Source organism: Vipera ursinii, assembly GCF_947247035.1.
Source record: "Vipera ursinii genome assembly, chromosome: 2".
Lineage (NCBI taxonomy): Eukaryota > Metazoa > Chordata > Lepidosauria > Squamata > Viperidae > Vipera > Vipera ursinii.
Genome location: NC_139513.1, coordinates 85,102,987 through 85,127,712, shown reverse-complemented (window position 1 = coordinate 85,127,712; position 24,726 = coordinate 85,102,987). Strand labels below are relative to the sequence as shown.

Here is a 24,726-nt window from a genome sequence, read left to right as displayed (position 1 = left end):
TCCTGAGTTCGAGGATCAAACACTTTATCGCTCAGTCATTGGGTCGCTGCTATATATTAGTAGTTGGACTAGACCTGACATTGCATTAAGTGTTAATCTCCTATCACGACACGTAGGCAAGGCAAAACAGTTTCATTGGACATGTGTTAACAAATTATTGAGATACCTACAACACACCAAAGACATGAAGTTATTGTTAGAACCCACACATACTGACTATGCAGAGTTATGTTGTTATGCAGATTCTGATTGGGCAAGTGATAAAAAATCACGTAAAAGCACTTCAGGTTATATGATGTTTTTAAATGGATGTCCTGTTTACTGGCATGTGCGTAAACAGAATTTTTTTTCTTGTTCCTCTACAGAAGCTGAATATGCTTGTGTTTCAGATGCATGTAATTCTCTAACGTGGTTTGATGCCTTAGTCACAGATATCTGGACACCTCCAAGTCGACCGATCACTGTGATGGAAGACAACGAATCTGTAGTTTATATCTCTGAAAATCGCTTTACAGGTTCCAGGTCTAGACACATTGACATCCGTTACCAAAACATAAGACAAGCAGTTAAACAAGGTTTTGTTAAATTGCAGTTATGTGTCTACACATGATCAAATTGCTGATATGCTGAACAAACCACTTCCTACAGCCCAACACGAGTATCTGCGCAAGATGTGCCTTATCTAATTTTCTGCTTCGCTGACAAAAGAAGGGGATGTCACTGCGTGTTTTTTAGTTTTGCCAGCTTCGCTCGTTTCTATCTGTACATTTTCCCCTGCTCTCTGCACCTGTGTTACTATCTTATCATGTAACCATAGTGACTCTCATATGTCCAGCTATGTTATGGTTTCAGACTGTTTTGTGCGCATGCCTAGAAAAAGTTTCTCACAGTTACTTCTTACTTTTCTCTTCTGCCTGATGAGAGAATGTAGTCAGTTTAGGTCTTTTGTTTTCTCATTAAAGGTTTTACTATAGAATATACCTTGGATTTCTTTTTTTTGATATTCACCACGCAAATGAACCACGGTCCATCCTCCTCTGGTCGGAATGTTAATTGTTCCGCAACAATATTGTAGCCAGTAACTGCTGTGCTTCCCACAGTGGCCAAGACTGAGTGGCTGTACATTCCGGCATCCCGGGACATTCAAAATGTTCCATCTCTTTCTATGGGGGGTGAGTTTTTACCCCCCGTGGATAGGCCTCGCAACTTGGGAGTCCTCCTAGATTCACGGCTTACTTTGGAAGATCACATAGTAGCCGTGACTAGGGGGGCTTTCGCTCAGGTTCGCCTGGTGCGTCAGTTGCGGCCCTATCTGGACCGGGATGCCCTGTGTACGGTCACTCATGTGCTCGTGACCTCTCGTCTGGACTACTGCAATGCTCTTTACATGGGGCTTCCCTTGAAGACCACTCGGAGGCTCCAACTGGTACAGAATGCGGCCGCGAGAGTTGTTTTGGGAGTTTCCCGGTACTCCCATGTTACACCTTTGCTCCGCGAGCTGCATTGGTTACCAGTTGTCTTCCGGGTGAGGTTCAAGGTCTTGGTGATGGTCTTTAAGTCCTTACATGGCATGGGTCCGGAATACCTCGGGGACCACCTGCTGCCCGCGTCGACTTCCCTCCGCCCTGTGCGTTCCCACAGAGAGGGCCTCCTCAGGGTGCATCCAGTCAGAGAATGCCGGCTGGTGGCCCCCAGGGGGAGGGCCTTCTCTGTGGGCGCCCCGGCTTTATGGAACCAACTGCCGGTTGAGCTCCAGACGGCACCGGATCTTCGCTCCTTCCGCTCCTTCCGGCGCGGGCTAAAGACCCATTTATTTGAACAAGCTGGCCTGGCCTGATGGGGGAACGTTAGGGTTTTAATGGGTTTTATATTGTGATTGTTTTAATTGGGCAATTATTTAATCCTTTTTTAACTTTTGTATTTCTATTTATATACCCGGGAGAAGGGCGGTATATAAATTTAATAAATAATAATAATAATAATAATTTCATTATGTATATCATGGAAAGTGAAGATAATGTTAAAAAAAACCTCTCTGGAAGCAGCCTTAGCAAGTACACAGTTGCTTCTATGTTCTAATCATGTTCATGACATCTGTAAGGGCATTTGTGAAAAGGAATTGCTGTAGCTGTAAATATTCCATGTCCAATGTCAATAGGTCAGTCTTGGCTACTACCAAACCTAATACTGTCTAGACTGAATTGTCAATCTGAAGCAGACTTCAGGTTAGTCATCAATAATCACGTCAGAAGTTTACAGAACTATATCCACTGAACATCCCAACTTGTTAGTCAATACTTTTCTTTAGATGGTCCATATTTATCTACTCCAGCCCGTTATGAGGCTATCTGCTTTGACCTGAATGCCTATCAACCTGACCACAAGGAGGCTGACATAAAGAACTGAGGAATAAAAACATAAAAAGAAATATTGACATGTTGCAGAAGTCTAGTACTTTAAATAAATAAATAATGATGATTTGGGATAGAATACCTGCACCACTGCGCCGAGTACTCATATCGGAAACATAAGACCATTCATTTGTAGCTGGATTATACTGCTCCACAGTACTAAGGCACTGACGTGATGCTCCATCGTATCCACCAACAGCGTACAATTTACCTAGAATTTCAGCATCAGCCATCAACAGGATCAATTAAAGGAAAATATATGGTGAATATTTAATAACCAGTTTTTAATCACTGCTCATCTGATTGTCACATACTGGACATAAACCTGTTGAAGATCTACAAATTTGGTAGCAGTAGGTATAACAGACTTCTATTAGACATTTCCAATGAAATATCAAAGCAATGAGAAACTCTTACAAAACAAGAAGTTTTTTTTAAAAGTTCCAGCTACAAGCAGCAATCATTTCAGCTATTTTTGTTATTATAAAATGGAGAATGGAAGTGTATTAGTTACTGACACTTTAAAATTGGCCGAAACTCAAGGACCCGTTTTAAGCTCCCCTCAGTGCTGTTGTAACTTTAAATCGTTGTTGAATGGTTTTCAATTGAGAACTACCTACATGAAACACATTAACCAGTTCAACAACTATTTCCTTCACTAATTTATTGATTTCTATCCAGAACAGGGAATAAAAAAAATATGCCACCCTTAATAAGAAGAAAATATGGGAACATGGAAAATGTGACCAACTAAGCTTTCAGACACAGTTGTAAAACAGACAGAGATGTATTTACAGAAAAAACATCTAGCATCATCTAACTCATTTAGTCTGCTGAATTTTTTTTATATTGATAGTTGCAATGTTGCATTGCTGTAAATAAAATATGAGTGACTTCAAAACAGAGAATCCTTACCCTCTACAACTCCAACTCCAACACTGCTTCTTCTTGTGTTCATAGGCGCCACAAAAAACCATTCATTGATCTTGTAATTATAAGCCTCCACAGATGCCAGACCTAGTTTGAAAACATGAAAAGGGGAAACATATAACACTGGGTTTTCCTATCACAGAATTCATCTCATAATGATCATTTCCCTTCCAGGCATACAAAGGGAAGGAAGGAAGTCAGAGCTCCTTTGCTAATCAGGAAGCTTCTTTTCCAAGCATTAACACTACCCTTACCTATTGCAATCATCATGAGTTTGCAATGAGAAGCCACCCCCGAGAACAGCATCCCAGTTCTTGTTATTGATCTATGCTTAATGGGGTATTCTAAAACCACCTCCTAACAGGGAGTTCAATGAGGGGTTTTGTAGAATCTGATTAATTACATTATGGTGGCAAATTGAAGCAATGTATTTTCTTAAGTAAACATTTAGTTTTTCTTCCCATGGACAGGCCAAAATTAACCATCCTTAAAAATTAGGCTTCAGTTCCAGCCATTCTCCTGAGAGATCATTATTAAAATAAATGGGGGCATAACACAAGTAGCTGTAGAATGCCAAAGTTTGTATTTATGAACGGAGGAACTTTCTCCAGAAGAAAGTCTTGGGAATAAAGAGCTGTGTATTCTTCCACTCGGGCTGCCTTTTGTGCATCAGCTTACCAGTACTTCCGTCAAATCCACCAACGGCGTACAGGAGCTCATTGAGCACAGCAGCTCCTAAAGTGCTTCGTCTTTCTTGCATGCTAGCTATAGATGTCCACTGATCTTTCACTGCATCATACACATCGACCGTCCGAACTCGCAAAGAGCCATTGAAACCTCCCACTGCATAGACTTTGCCTGTCATGAATACCACCCCTGTTAAAAATAAATTAAGAGAGACCAAAGCTTTAAGCAAATTGTCATTTGCCTACCACAAAACTCCGACTTCTTACATTCAGGAAGCCGCATAAGGATCATTAAAAAAAATAACAACAACATTGATGGTGTTTGTTCATCTAACTGCTTCTGACTGCATGATTCACCACGTTAACCTGTGTGTTATCAATTTCTGGCAGCTTTTAGCAGTGACATGATCTACATTCAGTAGGTATAATCCACCAGTCAACAGATACCTTTGATAACAACCCATATGAGTTATTTCAAATATTATACAAATAAGAATCTAGACTGGACCCCAAGTATTCTCAACAAGCACCTGTAAATTCTGACGAATTTTCCTTGAATAATGTACAAGCGTCTGCAATTGCATAATTTTAGCGCAACGTATCAAATAGCTTTTAGCAGCTGCTGTAATGTATTTAGAGAACTTATTGGTAGAACCTAATGCAATTCTAATTATTATTAATTTTCATTACAGTAGTTCCCCCAAAAAATGGGGGGGCGAACAGCAGGCAAGTTTGGAAAGCATATCCTCACCAAATAGGTGATAATCCAGGACTAGTCCATAATGCAGCAGCATGTACAATCTGGGGCTTAACAGAGGGGTATGTGGATATGCCCATCTAATACCACTCCTAATGAGCTGCACTGGTTCCCAAGTGCAATTCAAAATGCTGGTTTTCACTTTTAATGACCTGCATGGCTCAGGGGAAGGTTACTTGCAAGACCCCCTCTTTTCCATGGTTTCGGCCTGTCCCATCAGACCTGGCAGGGTCAGTGTCCCTTCTATGAAGCAGTCATCCAGTGGGACCCAAATGGCTTGTCTTCTCTGTCACAGCCCCCATCCTATGGAACTGCCTTCCACCAAAGTCTGGATGGTCCTGAAGATCTGGCTTTCCTTCAGTCACTGAGGCCAGGATGTTAGTGAAACCTGGTATGTGTTTTGTTGTGTTCTGTGCTATAAGGCTATTTTTAATTGTGTAATTATGTTAAGAAGCCCTGGCGGCGCAGTGGTTAGAATGCAGTATTGGAGGCAAAGTCTGCCCACAGCCTGGAGTTCGATTCCTGACAGGACTCAAGGTTGACTCAGCTTTCCATCCTTCCGAGGTCGGTAAAATGGGGACCCTGATTGTTGGGGGCAATAAGCTGATTCTCTAAACTGCTTAGAGAGGGCTATAAAGCATGTGAAGCCATATATATGTCTAAGTGCTGTTGCTATTCCTTTGTATTGTTTCACATAATGTATGATTTATGAACTTGTTACTTGCCCAAAGTTATCTTGTTAAGGTGAGTAGCCACACACATTCTTTGAATAAATAAAGCACTACTTGTTTTACTTTTTAACAATGGTCTGGAACCTCTGAGGCTGGCTTTACAACTTGACTTTTTGTAAAATGAAACTATTAAAGGTGGATGTGATAAGAAGCCTGGACTCCATGAGCAGCTTTTTCAGCCAGCCCCCAGAAATAACAAGGAAGCCCCTTGACTCCGGGGCTGGCTGAAAGAACTCCCTACTGAAATCCAAGGAGGATTTTCAGCCACAGACGATTTTCAGCTCCAGAACGGAGACGCTTCCCTCCACTCTAGGGCTGACTGATAAATCTCAAAAATTAAGGTACTAAATGTCGAGATAGCTCAACAGAGAACATGAAGTCAAAAATAAAACATTACAGCAAGTAAAGGAATCTGAGTACCTCACATGCTAATTATGGGGAAATGGATAAAGATGTGTAAATGCTAGTGGGAAGGTGTAGGTAGTATGCAGATTGTTGATAAAACCAATAATTGCTATCTGTAAGAGCAAATTGTTTTGTTATAAAGAAACGATAGCTAGATGTGTCACGAACAACACAGAATGCACTGAGAATTGGTTATTTAAGAAGTCTGTGTGTAAAACAACATTGATTGAAGGCAGACCAAGTCTAAAAGTGAGTGACCACAACAAATTAATTAGGTTAAAGTGGTTCAGTTGCAGGAAAAAAAAAAGAATAAGCTCTGTTTCTTATTGTCTTGTGTCCAATTTCTTTCCTTACAAAATTTACTAGTTTTTGTACTTTGCATAATACTGCTTACTCAGAAAAGCAGAAAGGTGATGGACATATTACATAACTACCGATAGGTGGCAGAATACGTAAATAATAGAACAAATATTTAAATAATGATTGAGACCATCGTAAAGAAAAAAAACTTACCTGCTCTGCATCTCCGAGAAGGAAGTTCTGCAATCTGATCCCATCGCTCCTCCTCAAAGTCGTAACACTCTACACTTCGAATGGCTTTTGGTGCCTGCCCACCCACTACAATCATTATCTTGGTGAGAAAGAAAAGATAATTATTGGTAAAAAAAATCACGCAGAATCATGGCCTTTTCAATAGAAATACACATTTAGAAAATAGAATTCTTAAACTGCTTTGTCTCCCAAAATAGCTGAGTGCATTAAACGGAGTAAAAATAATTGCTCCAGAAAAAAATGTTTTATAACAGAAGCATGGCACTTTGACATATGCCAAATATTAAAATTAAAAGTACAGCCAGAAAGTTGCTGCTGTTATCTTTGGATTAAGGCTTCTGCGCTTTGGCTTAATAAACTATATTGCTTTTTAAAAGATCAGTAATTTAGAATCCAAAACACAGGTTTTTGTTAACAGCCTGGAAACATATGACAATTCTATGAATGCCTGGCCATGGAGATTAACATCAGAAGAGAGTACTTTTAACACAGAGGAACTTGGAATGTGAAAAAAGTCAGAATGAAATCAAGCTAATAAAAAGCAGTATTTCCACATTTTAAATCTATGTTTAATATTTGTTTGCATTCTTATGTAAGTCACTTGTTAAGATAGGCACTATAGAAATCAAATAAATAATACACCTATCTAAAAAAGTTCCAAAACTCATATTTGCCCAAAACTAAACTGTTCCTCCACGTTGGCTAATCTGAACTGATATTCATCGTCACCCAACTACATGCCAACATTTAACATCTACAGCAGAGATGTCAAACTCACGACATCATGTGATGTCGCGCAACATATCAGAGCTTAATGGGGTGGGCGCGGTTTCCTTGTGATACATCCAGCCTATGGGCCGGCAGTTTGACACCCCTGATCTACAGGAAGGCTATACGTAATCCTTCCATTTGTGCTTTCTTTGCACTATACATATTCTATACCAGAGTAAATGTATCCTAAATTCCTTCGGGTAATTTAAGACCGAATCAATACTAAATAGAAAAACATTTGAATAGGAAAAGTGTTCATTACTGGAGTACAATGCCAACATATTTTTATGCTTGGGCTGAAATCACAGCCAGTGCTTGTTGTATATACTAGAATTCTTAACTAAAAATTGATTTTTTTCAAAAAGGTAGGATTGTTTACCTTTGGCAGACTGACTGGTGTCCTTGGTTTGGTTCTAGGATTTTTTATCAGTTGTCTCTGATCCAGAGGAAGTAAGTGATATTTCATGGCTTCAATGAGGAAGTCTTTACATGTATTATTATTCTTGATTAAAGCTTCTTCTTCAACTGTCTAAATGTCAGAACAGGTTAGTGCAATGGCTGCATTTCACTGATGAACATAGGTGGTAAACATTAAAAAATATGTGCCAAGAGATGTTTGCTGGATCTGTTCTGAAAGATTTAGATGTAACAGTATGAAGCTATAGGCCATTATTGATGGATATTCTATACATGAAATTGTGCTACAGTCTTATTTCGTTAAGTGTTTGCCAACCTCAACAACTTTTAAGATGTGTGGACTTCAAATCACAGGCCGGGGGAATTCTGGGAGTTGACGTCCATACATCTTAAAAGTTGTTAATGGTGGCAAACACTGAAATGGAATACACAAGAGTTTTTGGAGATAGAAAAAAGGCATGGGAAACTGAATTCTGTACAGTAGGAAATATTCGAATTATCTTCAAAAGACTACCTAAATAAACTGTGCGGTGACTATTTACGTAAATTGTAAACTGCAACCAGATAGCAGGCACAAGGGAGAGGATCATTTTTTACAGTACTCCTATATTGGAAGTTTCTCAAACAGTACCTCTACAGGTCTTTATAGAGATATAAAAGTTTAGTTTGTAATCTATAATCTTAATTTTTTAACAGCATTTGCTTGGTGTTTCATATTTTGGGAAAAGATTAACTTGCTCTTTATTAACACTGAAATCTGTATTATCTTATTCTATATATTGCCATGGAAATTTTTTTCTCTGAAAAGCAACTAACAGCAGCAAGAACAATAGTAACATATTGTACATTCATACATGCATAGAGGTATTTGAGTTACAGGGCATTGCACGCCAAAACAACTAGACACAAGGTGTTTTCCCCCCCATGCTGTCACTCTGCTAAACAACTAATTCCTACAACACTGTCAAACTACTTAGTAGACTGTGTTATTATTATTCTCCTCATCTTTCCTATTACCTATCCTTATCTTCTTATGACTATAACTTTGTTGCTTGTATCTTATGATTTATATTGTTTATTTAGTATCCTAGTATGATTTATGTTGTTTGCTTAGCTACTATCCTATGACTATCACTAAGTGTTGCATCTTATGATTTAAGATGAATGTGTTGTATCTTATGATTTATGATGAATGTATCTTTATGTTGATTAGGATCGTGCTTTATCACTATTGCTTGTATGTACACTGAGAGCATATGCACCAGAGACAAATTCCTTGTGTGTCCAACCACACTTGGCCAATAAATAATTCTATCTATTACACCACTAAAAACACCTATACAATGTGAAGTTGGTTTTAAAAATTCCAAATTCATGTATCATTCGAATATAAAACGGGAGCCTTTCTTACATCATTTATTGTAGATAAATGTAATCCCTGTTCTATTCAACTGAGTCGTCATGTGAAAAAAGCATTGGGCTCACCTAGCAAGAAGGCTGCAAAGATTATGATTCCTAAGGGAGATAAATGAATGGATGTCAAGTCATAAAGAAGCACCTGGGGGCTTGTATTATTTTTAACTGTGCAAAGATCTGATGACTACTAACCTGTACAAGGTAATCTCTGGGCAAGAGAGGAAGGCGAACATGCTCCATCAGCTTTGCCATGTGTTCCAAGCGAGATTCTTTGTCATAATTTATCCACGAAATGACAGCTTCAAAGACCTGCAAACAGCAAAAGTTGTTTGGGGACATAATTTGTCATTACGAAATCCAAATTTGAAAGCAGTGATTTCATAAATTATGTAATAGTAAGTCTGCAGAAACTAGTTAAACATTTCTTTAAAGGCAGAGGATGGTAACAGAATAAGACTTGGGGGGGGAAAATCACAAGTTCTATGAAATGAACAAATATGTATACCACTGAAAATTCTACTTTTTAGTTTAGAATAGGTTTTGAGTTAGGGAAAGAAAATCAAATACAGTTTAGGTTGCAAATGTGGTCACATAACTATAACAACTCTACATCCAAATCTTGGTTTGTTTTGAAATATTCCAATCACCAGCAACTGCAAATTTCTTTCAGTACAGGAGTTGTGCCTGATAAGGAACTTCCAGGCTGGAAACCTAAATATTATCTGACAGCATCAGAAAGAATGCTGATGAAAAAAGGAGCTTCAATTAATGAAAGTGCAGTAGGAAGAAGTCACCAACGAGATGTCCAGATTAAAGAGACGATGGCTCTTGTGCACATTTGTACGCTTGTTCTGCTTAAAAAACCAAATCCTTCAGCCAGTATAAATTAGAGATGGGACATTAAATTGCAAGTGGCACTAATTGCATTCTATCCAGCTTGTTATACTTTCTACAAAAGGTTAATCAAATACTCATTTAGCAATGTTCTAAATTGTGAGCCTTGAACTATATGCCTCATCTTTTCAGCTTCATTAGTGGCCATTTTGCTCTATCCCTTTCCTGATTACAGAAGTCTTCTGCTTTTAGGTACATTGAATTTTTTTTTAGGTTAAATTGCAAAGCCTGCTGGAGTTTATTCCACTTCTGGACAGCACCACGCAGATGCTTTAGAACAGGGGTCCCCAACCCCCGGTCCATGGACCGGTACTGGGCTACAGCATGCCACCAACAGGGCCGCACAAACAAGCAAAGCCCCATCTGTGGGATGCAGGCAACACACAAAACCACGCCCCCGGCAGTCCGCGGAAAAATCTCCTTCCACATAACCGGTCCCTGGCACCCAAATGGTTGAGGATCTCTGCTTTAGAACACAATTGTGCCAATCTTCTAAAGCCCTCATTAGCTTGAGATCCAAATACCTAAGGAAGCATTGCTCCCTATGTTGGCATATCTGTGCCTTGCAAACTTTAGGGGAGGCTCTTCTCAAAGAAGAGCATTTATTTCATATCAATGTGACAGCCAGCGAAAGCTGTCATTTCTCTGAAAGCTCAGATCTTTCTCTTCTCTCTTACGTAGTGAAGCAGGTTTTGCTCTATTTTCACAATTACAGAAGACACAAATCAAGAATACCTTTTCCTCTGATGACACTGTGAGCTTGTCACTTGATATCAAGCTGCAAACCTGGTCCAAGCTTAAGCTAAGAAATTCTTCGCCAAGCATCACTTCAGGAAAATGCTGCTCTGTTCCAAAGAATTGGAAATTAAGAAAAGGAAGATCATAATGAAAATCCACGTTTTCACTCAACCCAAAGGACTAGCAACAATAGCTGAACCATGGGATTGGAGGGTATAAAGAAGAACAGATTGACTGATGCTGAGGAGTGACACCAGTAAAGGAAAATGAGCTCCACTGTCACATCAGGAAATGTATAACCTGCTGCTATGAGTGTGTGAAACTCTGAACTTCACAGTCGTACTGCAGAAGAGCCGCAGCTTAGAACATGCTTGACATGCAAGGGGTTTCAGGTTCAATCATGTACAGAAAACAACAAGAAGAAATATCTAACTGAAACCCTGCAGGAAGCATCTGTCAACCAATGTACAACCTGTTACATTGACTGTAGGTCAGGGGTCTTCAAACTTGGCAACTTTAAGACTTGTGGACTTCACAATTCTGGGAGTTGAAGTCCACAAGTCTTAAAGTTGCCAAGTTTGAAGACCCCTGCTGTAGGTAATAGAACTGTTGTCCAACACATTTGGGAAGTGCTTGGCTCAAAAAAAAAACCCTATAAAGCCTGTAATTGTAAACACTGTTTACACATATAAAATAATAAACTCTACATTGGTAGAATAATGTAGGGCAGATCCAAGAAAGACAGCTTCTGATACTAGTGTGAAAAATTGCACAAAGAAACTGAATTTCTCTTTAGACAAGTACTTCATAATAGATTGGGATCTAGCTTGTTTTTCAAGATGAAAAGCAATATGATAATGAAGCTGTTGCTATCATATCAATACATATATAAACAGAGAACAATTGTAATACAGATATTACCTTCTGCTCTTTTCATTTACAGTATTAGTTCTGAGTGTTATTACCGAGTATTTCTTTAAAGTGGCTCTGTATAAATACTTCTGGTCGCCAGCAGGTGGCTCTTGAGAACACAAATCTCAACCCAACTTTAATAATTATAGTGAACTATCACAGATTATTCAATATTATAGGAAGCAATATTTAAAATGAAAATATAATGTTCTGAAGAAATATTTAAAGCTATATAAAGGCAAACATTTACACTCTAGTGGTAACTAGACTGTAGACTATACAACACACTAAACCAAAGTCAAATAAATCATAGTGTTAACACAAGTTATCGGCTTTAGGCATTTCTCAAAGAAGGTATTCAATGAGCTCATTGGTTGCTTTCTGCTGCTTTAAAATGTAAATTATTTCAATGTACACAGTTAATGTATAGCCAAAGGAATCTTGAATGCATTTCTGGAATATTTCCATTAACATTTCACAGGGGGATGTTAAAGTAATATGTTCCTCATGAAGGGCAACAAAACCTCAAGAGCAGTTCTTGCAATTAAACCAGATTTAAATTAAATGTTATTCAGTGCTGGTCTGGTTAAAGATTAAATGGTACTTTTAAAAAAATCAAACATTTAAAGGTAATTATTTGTCCCAGATATAAGAAAGTAAGCAAAGCTCTGAACGCCCTACATTCAAGAAGTTCAGAAATGTGGATAAGAGAGCAACAGGCTTCATTTAGCAGCTGATTTTCAAGGCAGGTCGGTTATAACAAACATCTTTGTTGACTATGATAACCCATAATTTCTCTGGAAACTTTTACAGGTAGCCCTCAACTTACAACCATTCATTAGGTAATCGTTCAAAGTTACAGCCCTGTAAAAGACTTACAACCAGTTCTCCCTCTTACAAGCGACATAGCATCCCCACCAGTGACGTGATCAAAATTCAAACACTTCGCAACCGGCATATATTTGCAACCCTCGCAGGATCCTAGGATCACCATCTGCAACCTTCCCAACCAGCTTCCAACAAGCAAAGTCAATGGGGAAAATTGGATTTGCTTAAACGGCAGCATGGTTAACAACTACAGTGATTTGCTTTGCAACCACTCACTTAACAACCGCCTGGCTTAACGATAGAGATTCTGGTCTCAATTATGATTGTAAGTCAAGGACTGCCTTACAGCCACCCAAACTGACAACCATCATCACCGGTCCCAAGGTTTAAGGAGCTGTGGTGGCGCAGGGTTAGAGTGTAGTATATCTGCAGGCTGACTCTGCATTCCCACTGCCAGGAGTTCGATCCCGACTGGCTCGAGGTTGACTCAGTCTTCCGTCCTTCTGGGGTTGGTAAAATGAGGACCCAGGTTGTTTGGGGGCAATATGCTGGCTCTGTAAACCGCTTAGAGAGGGCTGTAAAGCACTATGAAGTGGTATACAAATCTAAGTGTTATTGCTGTGCTTTCTTTACAGGTCCTAAATCTCTCCATATTAGGTTGAATCTCACTATATTAAAGGACCCCCAGTTCTGTCAGCCTAGCTAAAATTTAGATATGTGAACAACTCCCAGATTTCTTTTCAATGACTTTGCTGGCTAGGGAATTCTGAGAGTTGAAAGTCTACAGATCTGGATTTGCTCAGGTTGAAAACACTACTTTAACATGTTTGCTGAAAGCTAACCAGTCTAAATACTGTAGCTTTTTTCATAAGACTGCTGCTCTAGCCCCATAATGATATTGACTGCCCTTGTTTATATCTTTCCCGGCTTTCAAATTAGCCAAGGTTTGATGAATACCTGTATGCATACTCTAAGTGCAGTATCACCAAAGATATATTATGAAGTGGTACACTGGTTGAACTGCTTATCAATAGGGCTTCTGTTCTCGTTTCATTACATCAGTAACAAGACCTTACAAAAAGGTATTTTGTGCATGTGAAAAAAGGCCGTCTGCACTTAAGTAAAGGAACAAAATACAAGATCAACATTGCAGATATGCAAAACCTTTAGATCTGGTTTGCTTAGTGTCCATGTCAATACAAAAGTGCAGATAAATTGTGCCAATAAGGGATGCCTGTATGAGTTATTTCATTTTCCATTCTTCCTTTCCTAATGCCTCCAAGCCTGAAATACGCCTTTTCTTTTCTACACATATCACAGAATGCATCCATGTTTGCCTAGCCCTATCTGTCATGTTTCAAAAATCCCCCTTTTTAGTCAGTCTTCAAGACATCCTGGCATATGAAAATTGTCTCTATTTTCCATTAGTTTAGCCAGCTACCATTATGTCAGAGCATCTGTCCCCTCTTAGCACATGCCTGCTGCATTTCATCAATTAAAAACATGCAGAAAATATTTGTATCTGGATTTGCAAATTAATTTGATTCACACTTAAAATGTCCTATATACCAGTCAAGTCCAATTTATTTGGACAAGGAGGATAGAAATAGAGCTGCAGCTACGGTATATAGAATCATCCTATTATCCTACTGTGTTTCATCATCATCATGATGAACCATGGTGGCGCAGTGGTTAGAATGCAGTATTGCAGGTCACTTCTGCTGACTGCCAGCTGCCTGCAGTTTGGCAGTTCGATCCTGACTGGCTCAAAGTTGACTCAGCCTTCCAAGGTCAGTAAAATGAGGAGCCAGATTGTTGGGGGCAACACGCTGACTCTATAAACTGCTTAGAAAGGGCTGTAAAGCTGTAAAGGGGTATATAAGTCTAAATGCTATTGCTATTACTATCAATAAAGAAGACTCTATCGTTGATATGGACACCATTTCCATTCCTTTAGGGTAAGGCACTTCATGGTAAGGACAATTATGACGAAGGCTATGATGGGACTAGGGAATAGATCTTAAATCTCTAGAGAAAAACCATTTGCTTCAGTGTAAGGCATTTTCTGCAGATCTGTTGAAGTATTGGACTTCAGAGCCTATAAATAACAATAGTGGGAGGATACTTTAAGATTCACTACTGTCTTCTTGGCTATTTTACCCATAACTTTCTATAATTGTTTATCCTTCTGAAAGCATGAAACAAGACCATGTGGTTTAAGTACTCCCCATATCAGAAACCTGCCAATTGGAAATTGAACAAGACTACATTTTTACAACTTCTCTTAAATACTGTATATTCACTTCCAGCAAATAGAGTACAAAGTCTTTAATATTATAGCTGTAGAAAAATACTACATTTTAATCATATAATGGGCCAATGGCAGGCAACCACTTGGCTTCAAGAGTTGTAAGTTCAACTAAGAGGCACCCTAATGGCTCAAAAACCACTTCCCCTCCCTATTCTCCCACTACCTTCTCAATTCTGAAAGAGCTGAGACAAGCTTGCAACAGAAAAAGAACAGTACTTTTTCACTAAAAACCTGTCCTTATATTTTCCTAATACTCCTTCTACTCAACTCCTTCTACTCAACTCCTTCTACTCAACCAATTACACATGATAAAAACCTCTTTGTAACTCCTTCAACTCAAATATCTGCTTATTCATGATACAAGCTCTTCATTGTAGCTTGCTCTCTCCACTTACATCTGGTCTTTCTGTTACTTCTCTGTTAGATTTTATGTACTTTTCTTCTTCCAAATGGTTCTAATCTTACATCAGAACCTGGCTATAAATTTGTTTTCCTCCATAGCTCTCTTAACATTCTCTGGTTTTTCCCTAAAAACCCATCATGGTGTTTCTTTCCTATGCAGACTTGACTCCACAGCCTTCTGCTCAAAAGATAAAATGTTCTTTGACTTTTTAAATTCAGTGGGTATGTCCAAGAAAGCAAAGACATGCGCCCAAGTAGAACCTCAACATTCTACCTAGCCACATATCTTTTTTTCTAACTCCCCCTATATCCTTTTCTACTTAATGATGTATTAACTTAAGAGTTGACTAGGGAGCAGACAATTACTATTAGGAAGGATAAGGCTGATTGTTTTTCAGTATATCTTAAATATGCAATGGTCATTTCACTCAACATTGGCGTTTCAAAACATTGGTATAAATTTTTTTGTAAAAAATTCTGTAAAAATTGCCTGCTTGTAAGTTGAAAGCATTTTGTAATTCTCATGTCTGTTTGGAACATCTAGCATGAAAAGGTGTATTTAAAGTACCAGATGGATATTTAGATGAGATAATATCTTAATGGCAGCTTTTTCCAATGTTTGTCCCTCCAGACATTTCAGCATGCTGGCAAGGAATTTGGAGAGCTGAGGTCCATTCTTCTGAAGGGCATCTAGATTGGGGTGACTGTGCTAGCTTAAGAGTATGAAACATATTGACCTCCAAACTACAACTTTTGATATACTTCATCCAGCATGATCATTATTCAAGAATTATGAAAATTCATCCTGAAATATCCATGAGATGCCATGCTGCCTTCCTATACTTGAGGGAATTAGATTATATAAAATGCTAATTCTAACTGGTAAAATTCAACTGAAAATATATACCGGTAAATATATTACCACCTGCAAGATTAGCAAAAATGTTTAAAATGTGTCTAGCAATTGTTGGAAATGCAGACAAAATACAGGCATGTATTATCATCTTTGGTGTACATGCCCCAAAGCAAAGAACTATTGGTCAAAAATATATAGGTGGCCAGAAAAGATGATAGGAGCACATGTAGACTATAAACCAAAATTATTTCTTTTATGCATAATTTCAGAAAATTATGATAAGAAATGTGTATACTTGATACTACATATATTAACAGCAGTGAGAATTATATTTGCTCAATACTGGAAAAATGAATGGCATCTGAAGAAGACATAATTAAGAAAATTTTGGACTGTGCAGAAATGGATAGGCTCACATTGAAAATGAAGGCGAAGCAAGATTCAGAATACTTTCAAACATGGGAAAATTTTTAATAAATGGTTAGGAAAATGGAATAAAGGGTAGGAATGGAAATTGTATTGCTATTAATGTTAAACACATAAACCCAGACAATGTGTTATTAAATACTAAAGACTGTTACTGTAAAAAATTAATAAAATATACATTAAAAATGAAAATATATAAGTATTCAGTTGAATTTTACTGGTTAGAATTAGCATTTTATATGTTAAAAGTTCTCTTATTACGCAAGAGGATCGCCTACAAGCTTAAACAGCAAATTAGTTCTCTCCCCCTTTGTTGTTTTGTTTTATATTGAAGGATGAGTACTAGTATTCAAGGTGTCAATATTTTCATATTTTAAAACCAGGAACATCTTGAGGTTGTTACAATCACCTGCATAGGCATTGGCCTGTTGCAATAATTCTGTGCAGGTGTGCACATCTGCAAAGGCGCGAATTCCAAGGCAATTTGTGGGGTGGAGCTGAGACTGAAGAAAGTCACAACAGTTCTGACGAACATCCATCAGCTGTAACAAGCTGGCAGCTGGCAGTAAAACCTGAAATTCGAAAAAGCAAAACAATTAACAATTGAAGTCCCACGTCAGGTCCTCCAAAAAATACCACATTGAAACACGATTCTAAAAAGCATTAAAGACTAACCAAACTACAACACACCTGAGCAAGAATAGAACTATATTTCTCTACTTCTTCAACATACTTCAGCCAAACAGAAGAATAAAATTGCAGCATGCCCCAAGGTGCATTCATTCTATTATTCCAGCAAGAACAATCCAACCCAGCTGGATCACACAGGAATATCACAAATCAGTAACTTTTTTAGAGAGCGCTAACCCCAACAGGCATCAATAAAATTAAACAATCAGTCTCAAGGCCTCAATACCTTGATTCTTAGAATAGATTAGCCCTTGCCTAGCAAAGAGAAACTAATAATAATTGGGTTTTTTTTAGCTAACATCAGTTTTTCAGGATTTTAATATTCTCAAACAATGAAGGACAAAATGAAAATGTAATTAACAGCATGCTTCCGAGGAAGGGGAACATCCACATCTATGTCATATTTCAATGGTTAAATTATTGGAGTATCACAGAACAAGAGCCAGCACTTTCATAATTGGCAAACTGGACTCTCAATATCCTATCCTACCAAGAGGTTACCAATCTTTTGGGCACCAGGGACTGGTTCTGTGGAAAGAGGTTTTTCCATGGACCGGAGGGGGCATGGTTTCGTGTGCTGCCTGCATCCCACGGATGGGGCTTTGTTTGTGTAGCCCAGTTGCTGGCATGCCGCGGACGGGTAAAGGTCCACGGACCAGGGGTTGGGGACCCCTGCTCTATCCTTTAGAAACCTCTTCACAGATCTTCTCAGACTGAGAGGAAAAGTTTAAAAATGTTTCATCTCTTCTTCATCGTCTTCCACGGAACTGGAAACCCTAAGCTGCAAATTCCTGACTCTCTGGAGAATAATGACTCTGAGAAGGTGAAGATAGTTACAGCTCAATGCAGATTTTTCCTGCCAATTCAAGCGATCAGGAAGAGATGGAGATGGGTTGTTACCATGCTCACATCCATATGTCCTATTTTATAATGCCTGGAGAGGGCCTCAAAGTGATCTCAGCTAGAATGTAACACCAGGAGTTGGGATGTACAAAAACAGATAAATATGAACTGAATGCTAACCTTTGGGCATCCAAACTCACACTGCAATGGACTGTAAATTTCATTTAAAATCTTTAGCCCTCAACTTTCATTATCCTCATTAAACTCTGCCTGAACTGAAACAACAAACAACACACTAGACCAGGGGTAGGCAACCTCGGCTCTTTTATGACTCATGGACTTCAACTCCCAGAATTCCTGAGTCAGCTGACTCAGGAATTCTGGGAGTTGAAGTCCATGAGTCATAAAAGAGCCGAGGTTGCCTACCTCTGCACTAGACCAAGCTATTGTATTTTCATTGTCATGTCAAATGTAGTGCTCCAAAAGTACATTCTGTATTTGTTAATCTCTTCAGAGATGCTCAATTTTGAAAAGACAGTACCAATTTTGTGTGTGAACATTCATGCACACATGAGTATAATAAATAAAATGACAATGGTTCGTTTTAAATTTCAATCCAAAATGTATTCTGTATTTTTACTGTTTTTTTACAGCTAACATTAAAAAATGAAAACTTTCCAAAGTGGCTGACATAAAAAAAGCAACAATCCCTTTTTTCTACTTTTGATAAACCCTCCTGTGATTAGTGGATCTTTTGACTGAGATGTGTACAAGATAATACTGTAAATGGTACTAACAGCAACAAAATAATGAGAAGAAACAAAATATAAAAAAGAATATCTGCTAATAAATTCTACCATAGGTTTGTTGACCACCGTTCCCAATAATTTACACATAGTATTTTCTTAAGCAAAATTTTACAAAACTAAAATACACATATATTCAGGAATGAAGGCAAATATATGTGCCCCAGCATAATGTTGCAGGATCCAATCTGGTCCTTTGGGGCCGGTGACCAACCCAAATTGGATCCTGCAACACATATTCAGATCAATAATTTGAACCACATGAGAAAGACCACTGGCTGAAGGAGTTTTTTTCAAGAGTAAACAAAGAGAACTCAAACTTTCTTTAAATGTTGCTTGAGGCATCCTTGGTACTCTCTGATGAAGTTATATAGTTTGGGCAATGAAACATCTGCAAGAAAACAACCAAGTTCAGAGTACACCAAGGACCCTCATTTCAATCCTAGCTATCGATAAATACTGCTTGTTCAAAATTAATCTCTGTGTTTTACTTATATCAATAAGATTGAAAACTTACTGAAAACATATTGAAAACATATTAGCTTCCTGCTATTTTTGCATAATAATATTGAACATGGATGCTTAAAATGGCTCTATTTCTTAAGATTTCAGATTTATATACTTTTAAACATTCAACTGTTTTCTTACATTGTCATATTTCATACTCGAGGAAATATGATGCATTGGTTCGTTTTAATTAAATAATACAATTAAGAACCAGCAGAAAATCGTCATCAAAAGCCTTGTACGATAGAAGGTATTCTACAGTTGATTGAAAAATAATTTGCAGGCCAGGAAGCTTCAATGATCTGCCAAAACCACAGAGGAACCAAGAGGTTCTTTCCCAGCTTCCCTCACCTGGACATTCTCTTCTGTGACCTCTACCTCTGCTGTGTAGATATAATCAATTAGCTTGCTTAAGGTTTGTCCATCAACATCTTTGATCTCTATCTTCTTTGCTTTGCTTTCCGTCATGTCTCCTGAAATGCAATTTTAGAAATTATTTTAAGAGGCAGTCACGAGTCTGAGCTCAGAGAGTTGCCATTAGGTTCCCTTTTATTTTCAAAACCACCTTTTGAATAGCCAAAAATACATTTGGGAAAGTGAACAAATCTCTTTTTGAACCAATTATTAGACGCTGAGCTTGTCGATCAGAAGGTCGGCAGTTTGGCGGGTCGAATCCCGAGTGCCGCGTAGCAGAGTGAGCGCCTGTTACTCGTCCCAGCTTCTGCCAACCTAGCAGTTCGAAAGCACGTCAAAATGCAAGTAGAAAAATAGGGACCACTACGGTGGGAAGGTAACAGCGTTCCGTGCGCCTTTGGCGTCTAGTCATGCCGGCCACATGACCACGGAGACATCCTCGGACAAGCGCTGGCTCTTCGGCTTTGAAACGGAGATGAGCACCGGCCCCTAGAGTCGGAAACGACTAGCACACACGTGCGGGGGAACCTTTACCTTTACCTATTGTTTTGAGGATGGTGGAATGGTCAGAGGTTAGGACTAGACAATTTCCCAAATCCCTTCCATCTCTTAGAATCTGTAGTGTTCTGCATAATTTTGTACAAAAACAAAAAGCCAAAACCAACATGTTTTTCTTTTCTAAAATGATAAACTGAGTGTTTTTATGCCTATAAAATTAGGTAACTGTGTTTATCCTCTGATTAAGAACACAATGATTGTGACTGTCATAGTGAAAAGTTCTTCAGTTTCTGTATTCTTTTATATCTAAACCTCATAACAGATAGTCTGAGTAAAACCAGAGCGGAGAAGAATACAGCATTTGGGGATGTATTCCATATATCAGACATGTCAAACACAAGGCCCGGGGGCCGGATCCGGCCCGCGAAGTGGTTTCATGTGGCCCACGAAGCCATCCTGGAAACAGTGAGGGAACGGCCCTCACTGCCTTGGCCCTGGCCCAGAGACCCTCCTGCCAGAGACCCTCAGATCTGTTCCACTCCTGCCAGGCCCCCATAGGCACCCTTGATGCGAACGATGTAGAGCTGGCCATGCCCACCCAGTAAACCATACGCACTCTAGCCACACCCACCCAGTAGGCCACACCCACCTGGCCCCCTGAGGGCAACCGTAATGCTGATGCGGCCCTCAATGAAATTGAGTTTGACACCCCTGCCATATATCTTTGGAGATGGGTTTTAATTAGGGGAAAAATTAAGGGGGGGGACTGAGGATAGTATGATTATATCTGAAAACAAACTGTATATTCTGAGGTTTGCTTGATGTTCCTGGGAAGGAGAAAAATATTTTCTTGCCTTTTCTTCACAAAAAGTGATTCTGCCTATTACTAAAAATGAGGACAAATCCCTGCATTCCTGGCAGTAGATAATTCCTTTGGATTTATCACTAGTGAGTTTTAATCATGGAGGACAACATAATTCTAGCCTATCACTGGCAATGGATTTACTCAGGAAATATTCTACCAAATCACTTAAACAGGATGTGTGAACTTTATTCTTTTTCTGTCACACATTCAGATATGTAGCAAATCCTTCACCAAGTAGTAAAATATTTGCCCATGCAGTTGAATAATCTGCATTATCAAACAGTACTTTGTATTATCATGGCAAAGCATTTCAGCACAGAAACTTTCCCTATTGTTCGCTATAGTAATAGTTCATTCGTTTATCAAAATATAAAATACAAAGAGAAATTCGAAAAAGTAATAGAAAACTAGCAGGGGGGAAATGGTCTAAAGAGGGAAAAGAAAAAGGCACCAACTTCTGACTGTCTTTAGCACAGTAGAAGATTGCAACTGTAACTTTTACTTTTACACAACAGTATGTACAAGCCATTTCTATAATAATAAACCTATCTAATTAGCAAAAACAAAATCAAAGTTTCATTTTTTTTCATTGCAAACACAAAATCCGGAAGCAATTTTAAAATAGAAACAAGGTTAGATATATTCTTTAGATATATATAGATATAGATATATTTCATTTTGATGTATGCCGATTGGTGTACATTCAAAGTGACAATAAAGTTATCATCATCAGATAAAAGAATCAAGTTGACCATCTCTGCTTCTCTTTGCTGTTGGGAATAATATATACTTCAGTTAACTCATTAATCATTATCATAATTCATATTAAAGAGAATCCTCTATATTATTTCATTGTTTTTAACCCTAAAGGGAGAAAACATTTTTTCTAGTTTGAATATTTTACTATTTTACTATTTAATGTTGTTCACTATTGTGTTCCATGGCTGATGTCACCTGTAATGTGTGGCAACATCTAGCAAACATTGCCTGATCTGGGGGGGGGGGGAACCAACAGCAGATTGGCAATTTATTATCTAATGTAATTATCTGGGGAGGCTTTTTCATTTTCAAAGGATGGCACAGAGTAGATTTGAGAAAGAGAAAAAGGCAATGGGGAATATACATGGGCGGGAGGGAAAAGACACACCTGCTTTAAAGACTTGCTGACAAACTGAACAAGAGCACCAAACATGCTTCAGAGCTTTTTTCCCTTTGAATCTGCACAGACTTTATGGGCATGTGCACAAAAAAGAGGAACTAGGGTTTTTGGTTTTTTTAAAAAAGCCTTATAAAATTGGCACATACTGTTTGGAAAGAACTACAAGCATTTATCAGTGAGAATATTTCTTAAATAGCAAGAATATAATCTTTCACACACATCCCCCCCATTGGTTCCAAAATACTGTAACAATTTATAGGATAGGTAGGATTAATTAGTAGTAGATCAATTAACACTTCTGTACTCATGTACTTCGAACAACGAAGAAATGGAGATTGGTTTCTTATTTAGCACTTTGCAGGCGACCGAGTCAGTCTGTACAACTGCAATTTACAGCCATTAAAAAATACTTAAATGTTTTAAAGATCACTTCATACAAGTAAAATGTTTTAAAAATAGCTGGATTGTATCTATCAAATGTCATACACATGCACATGTACACTTCCACTTCTTCATTTGCTCAAGCAAAAAGAAACCATGGGTTTTTAATGACTGTGATCAAAAGTCAAAAGAGTTCATTATTAATTGTAAAATATTATGCTGATGGAACATAGTAACACAAGTAAGATACTTAGTGAATTATGGTCTGCAGAGGATTCACCCAAAAGGTGATATTACACTCCGAAAGATTTTTTTCTATTTTTGAGGTAAAAATCATAACCCCAGTTGCCATAAACAAGTGATAAAGGCAAAAAATGGAGAAGGGAAGAGAGACAAAAGTTCACAGAGCTTATGTTTGTTTTAAATGGATAAGTACCGGTTACCACCTTTGTGCTCAAATAAGGGTCTTATCCTCTATCACAGGTCTGTCCAATCTGTAGCCCTAGACATCTAGTAATGCGGTCCCACAAGATTGTAAACTTTTAATACTATGTGATTTATATACATTAACTACAAGTAGTCCTTGACTTACAATCATAATTGAGCCCAAATTTTCTGTTGTTAAGTGAAACATCTGCTAAGTGAGTTTTGCCCCTTTATACAACAGTTGTTAAGTGGATCACTGCAGTTGATTAGTAAGTAACCCGGTGTTAAGTGAATCTGGCTTCCCCTTTGATTTTGCTTGTCAGAAGGTCGCAAAAGGTGATCCCATGACCTTGGGACACTGCAACCGTCATAAATATGAACCAATTGCTAAGCGTCTGGATTTTGTTGACATGATCACAGGGATTCTGCAAAGGTCGTAACTGTGAAAAACAGTCATGTACTTTTTTCAGTTCCACTGTAACTTTGAATAATCACTAAACAAACTGTTGTAAATCAAGGACTATATATTCCTCTTCAGTTAATGCGGCTCAGGCAAGCCAAAATGCTGGACACCCATGCTCTACTATCAGAGTCAGTCCAATGACAGCCTTTATGCAAAGGACAAAAAAACCTACACCAAGAAGAGTATATTGATTTTAACTTACACTATCTCCACAATCAAATCCATAATGTGAAGCTCCATAGCTATGAGACATTCACTAACAATGAGGAATATTGGCTTATACTATAAGCAATGTACTTTGTGCCCCTTTTTCCTTCTTTTTAATAAAGGCCGTGCCTCCATTTATCATCACATATCCATATAACAGCATCCCATGTAACACCACCAAGTAACAGTCTCTCTTTACTCTTCCCGAAATAATAAATAGTTATTTGTTTGGAAAACAAAGTTACCTGTAAACATTGCACAGAAATATGGGCTGCAAGCTGCAAGGACAATACGGTGGGCTTCAATTTCAATGTCTTCAGCAACGATTACCACATCGCAAAGAAGCCGCTTGCTGTGAATATATCAACAGTGATGGTTTAAGAACCAATCTGGCAAATACAGTACTATTAACTAAATACTAAGTAAATGTAGGCTATAGTTGCCATGCTTGTTCACCTTTTTATTAGGAGCTACAGTATATGCCACCTATTAGAATAAATCTTCCCAGATAATAAAAATTACAAAAATATAACGTAATAAGAAAAACAATTATACAATAACCCACCAGTCCCCAATTCAAACGAGTCAGTGTCATGTATGCAGTACCCTTCACCAAATTCAGTTTCAATTACAGGCTAAGATAGTCATGTAAGCTTTAAGAGGACTAGAGAGATATGGTCTAACAAACATCACGTGGAAAGCAATGCCACAAGCAAGTCATAAATGAGAAATAGTTCAATCTGGTGAAATGAATAATGAGCACAAAAACAGGCCACCAGTGCCAGCTATGGTGTTTCCCCAAAAGTAAGACCCGGTCTTACTGTCTTTCGGGCTCTGAAGTAAGCACCAGGATTTACTTTCGGGGAGGGCTTACTTTTTGCCGGTACCAGTAGGCCGTGAGCACGCAGGGGTGGGGCAGGGCCTGTGCATGGGATGGAGAAGCAACGTGGTGGCGAGAGCATGTGGCGGACCAGGTATGGTACCAGTGCGGGCGGGGCGCATGGCCTTCTCATGTCAGGCCACC

At 38.5% G+C, this 24,726-nt stretch overlaps 1 protein-coding gene across 1 annotated transcript in view; it reads right to left on the bottom strand.

Moving 5' to 3' along the window:
• The window catches only part of KLHL3 (kelch like family member 3), a 67,890-nt gene that overhangs the window by 11,522 nt on the left and 31,642 nt on the right, over positions 1 to 24,726 (bottom strand). The window contains exons 4-13 of the mRNA XM_083351738.1: positions 23,948 to 24,054; positions 19,641 to 19,762; positions 16,853 to 17,015; positions 10,706 to 10,815; positions 9,269 to 9,385; positions 7,623 to 7,772; positions 6,434 to 6,551; positions 4,020 to 4,217; positions 3,327 to 3,428; positions 2,494 to 2,622 (exon numbers count right to left, since the gene is read on the bottom strand). Coding sequence (XP_083207864.1) covers positions 2,494 to 2,622; positions 3,327 to 3,428; positions 4,020 to 4,217; positions 6,434 to 6,551; positions 7,623 to 7,772; positions 9,269 to 9,385; positions 10,706 to 10,815; positions 16,853 to 17,015; positions 19,641 to 19,762; positions 23,948 to 24,054 — 1,316 coding nt within the window. The remainder of the gene's footprint in view (positions 1 to 2,493; positions 2,623 to 3,326; positions 3,429 to 4,019; positions 4,218 to 6,433; positions 6,552 to 7,622; positions 7,773 to 9,268; positions 9,386 to 10,705; positions 10,816 to 16,852; positions 17,016 to 19,640; positions 19,763 to 23,947; positions 24,055 to 24,726) is intronic.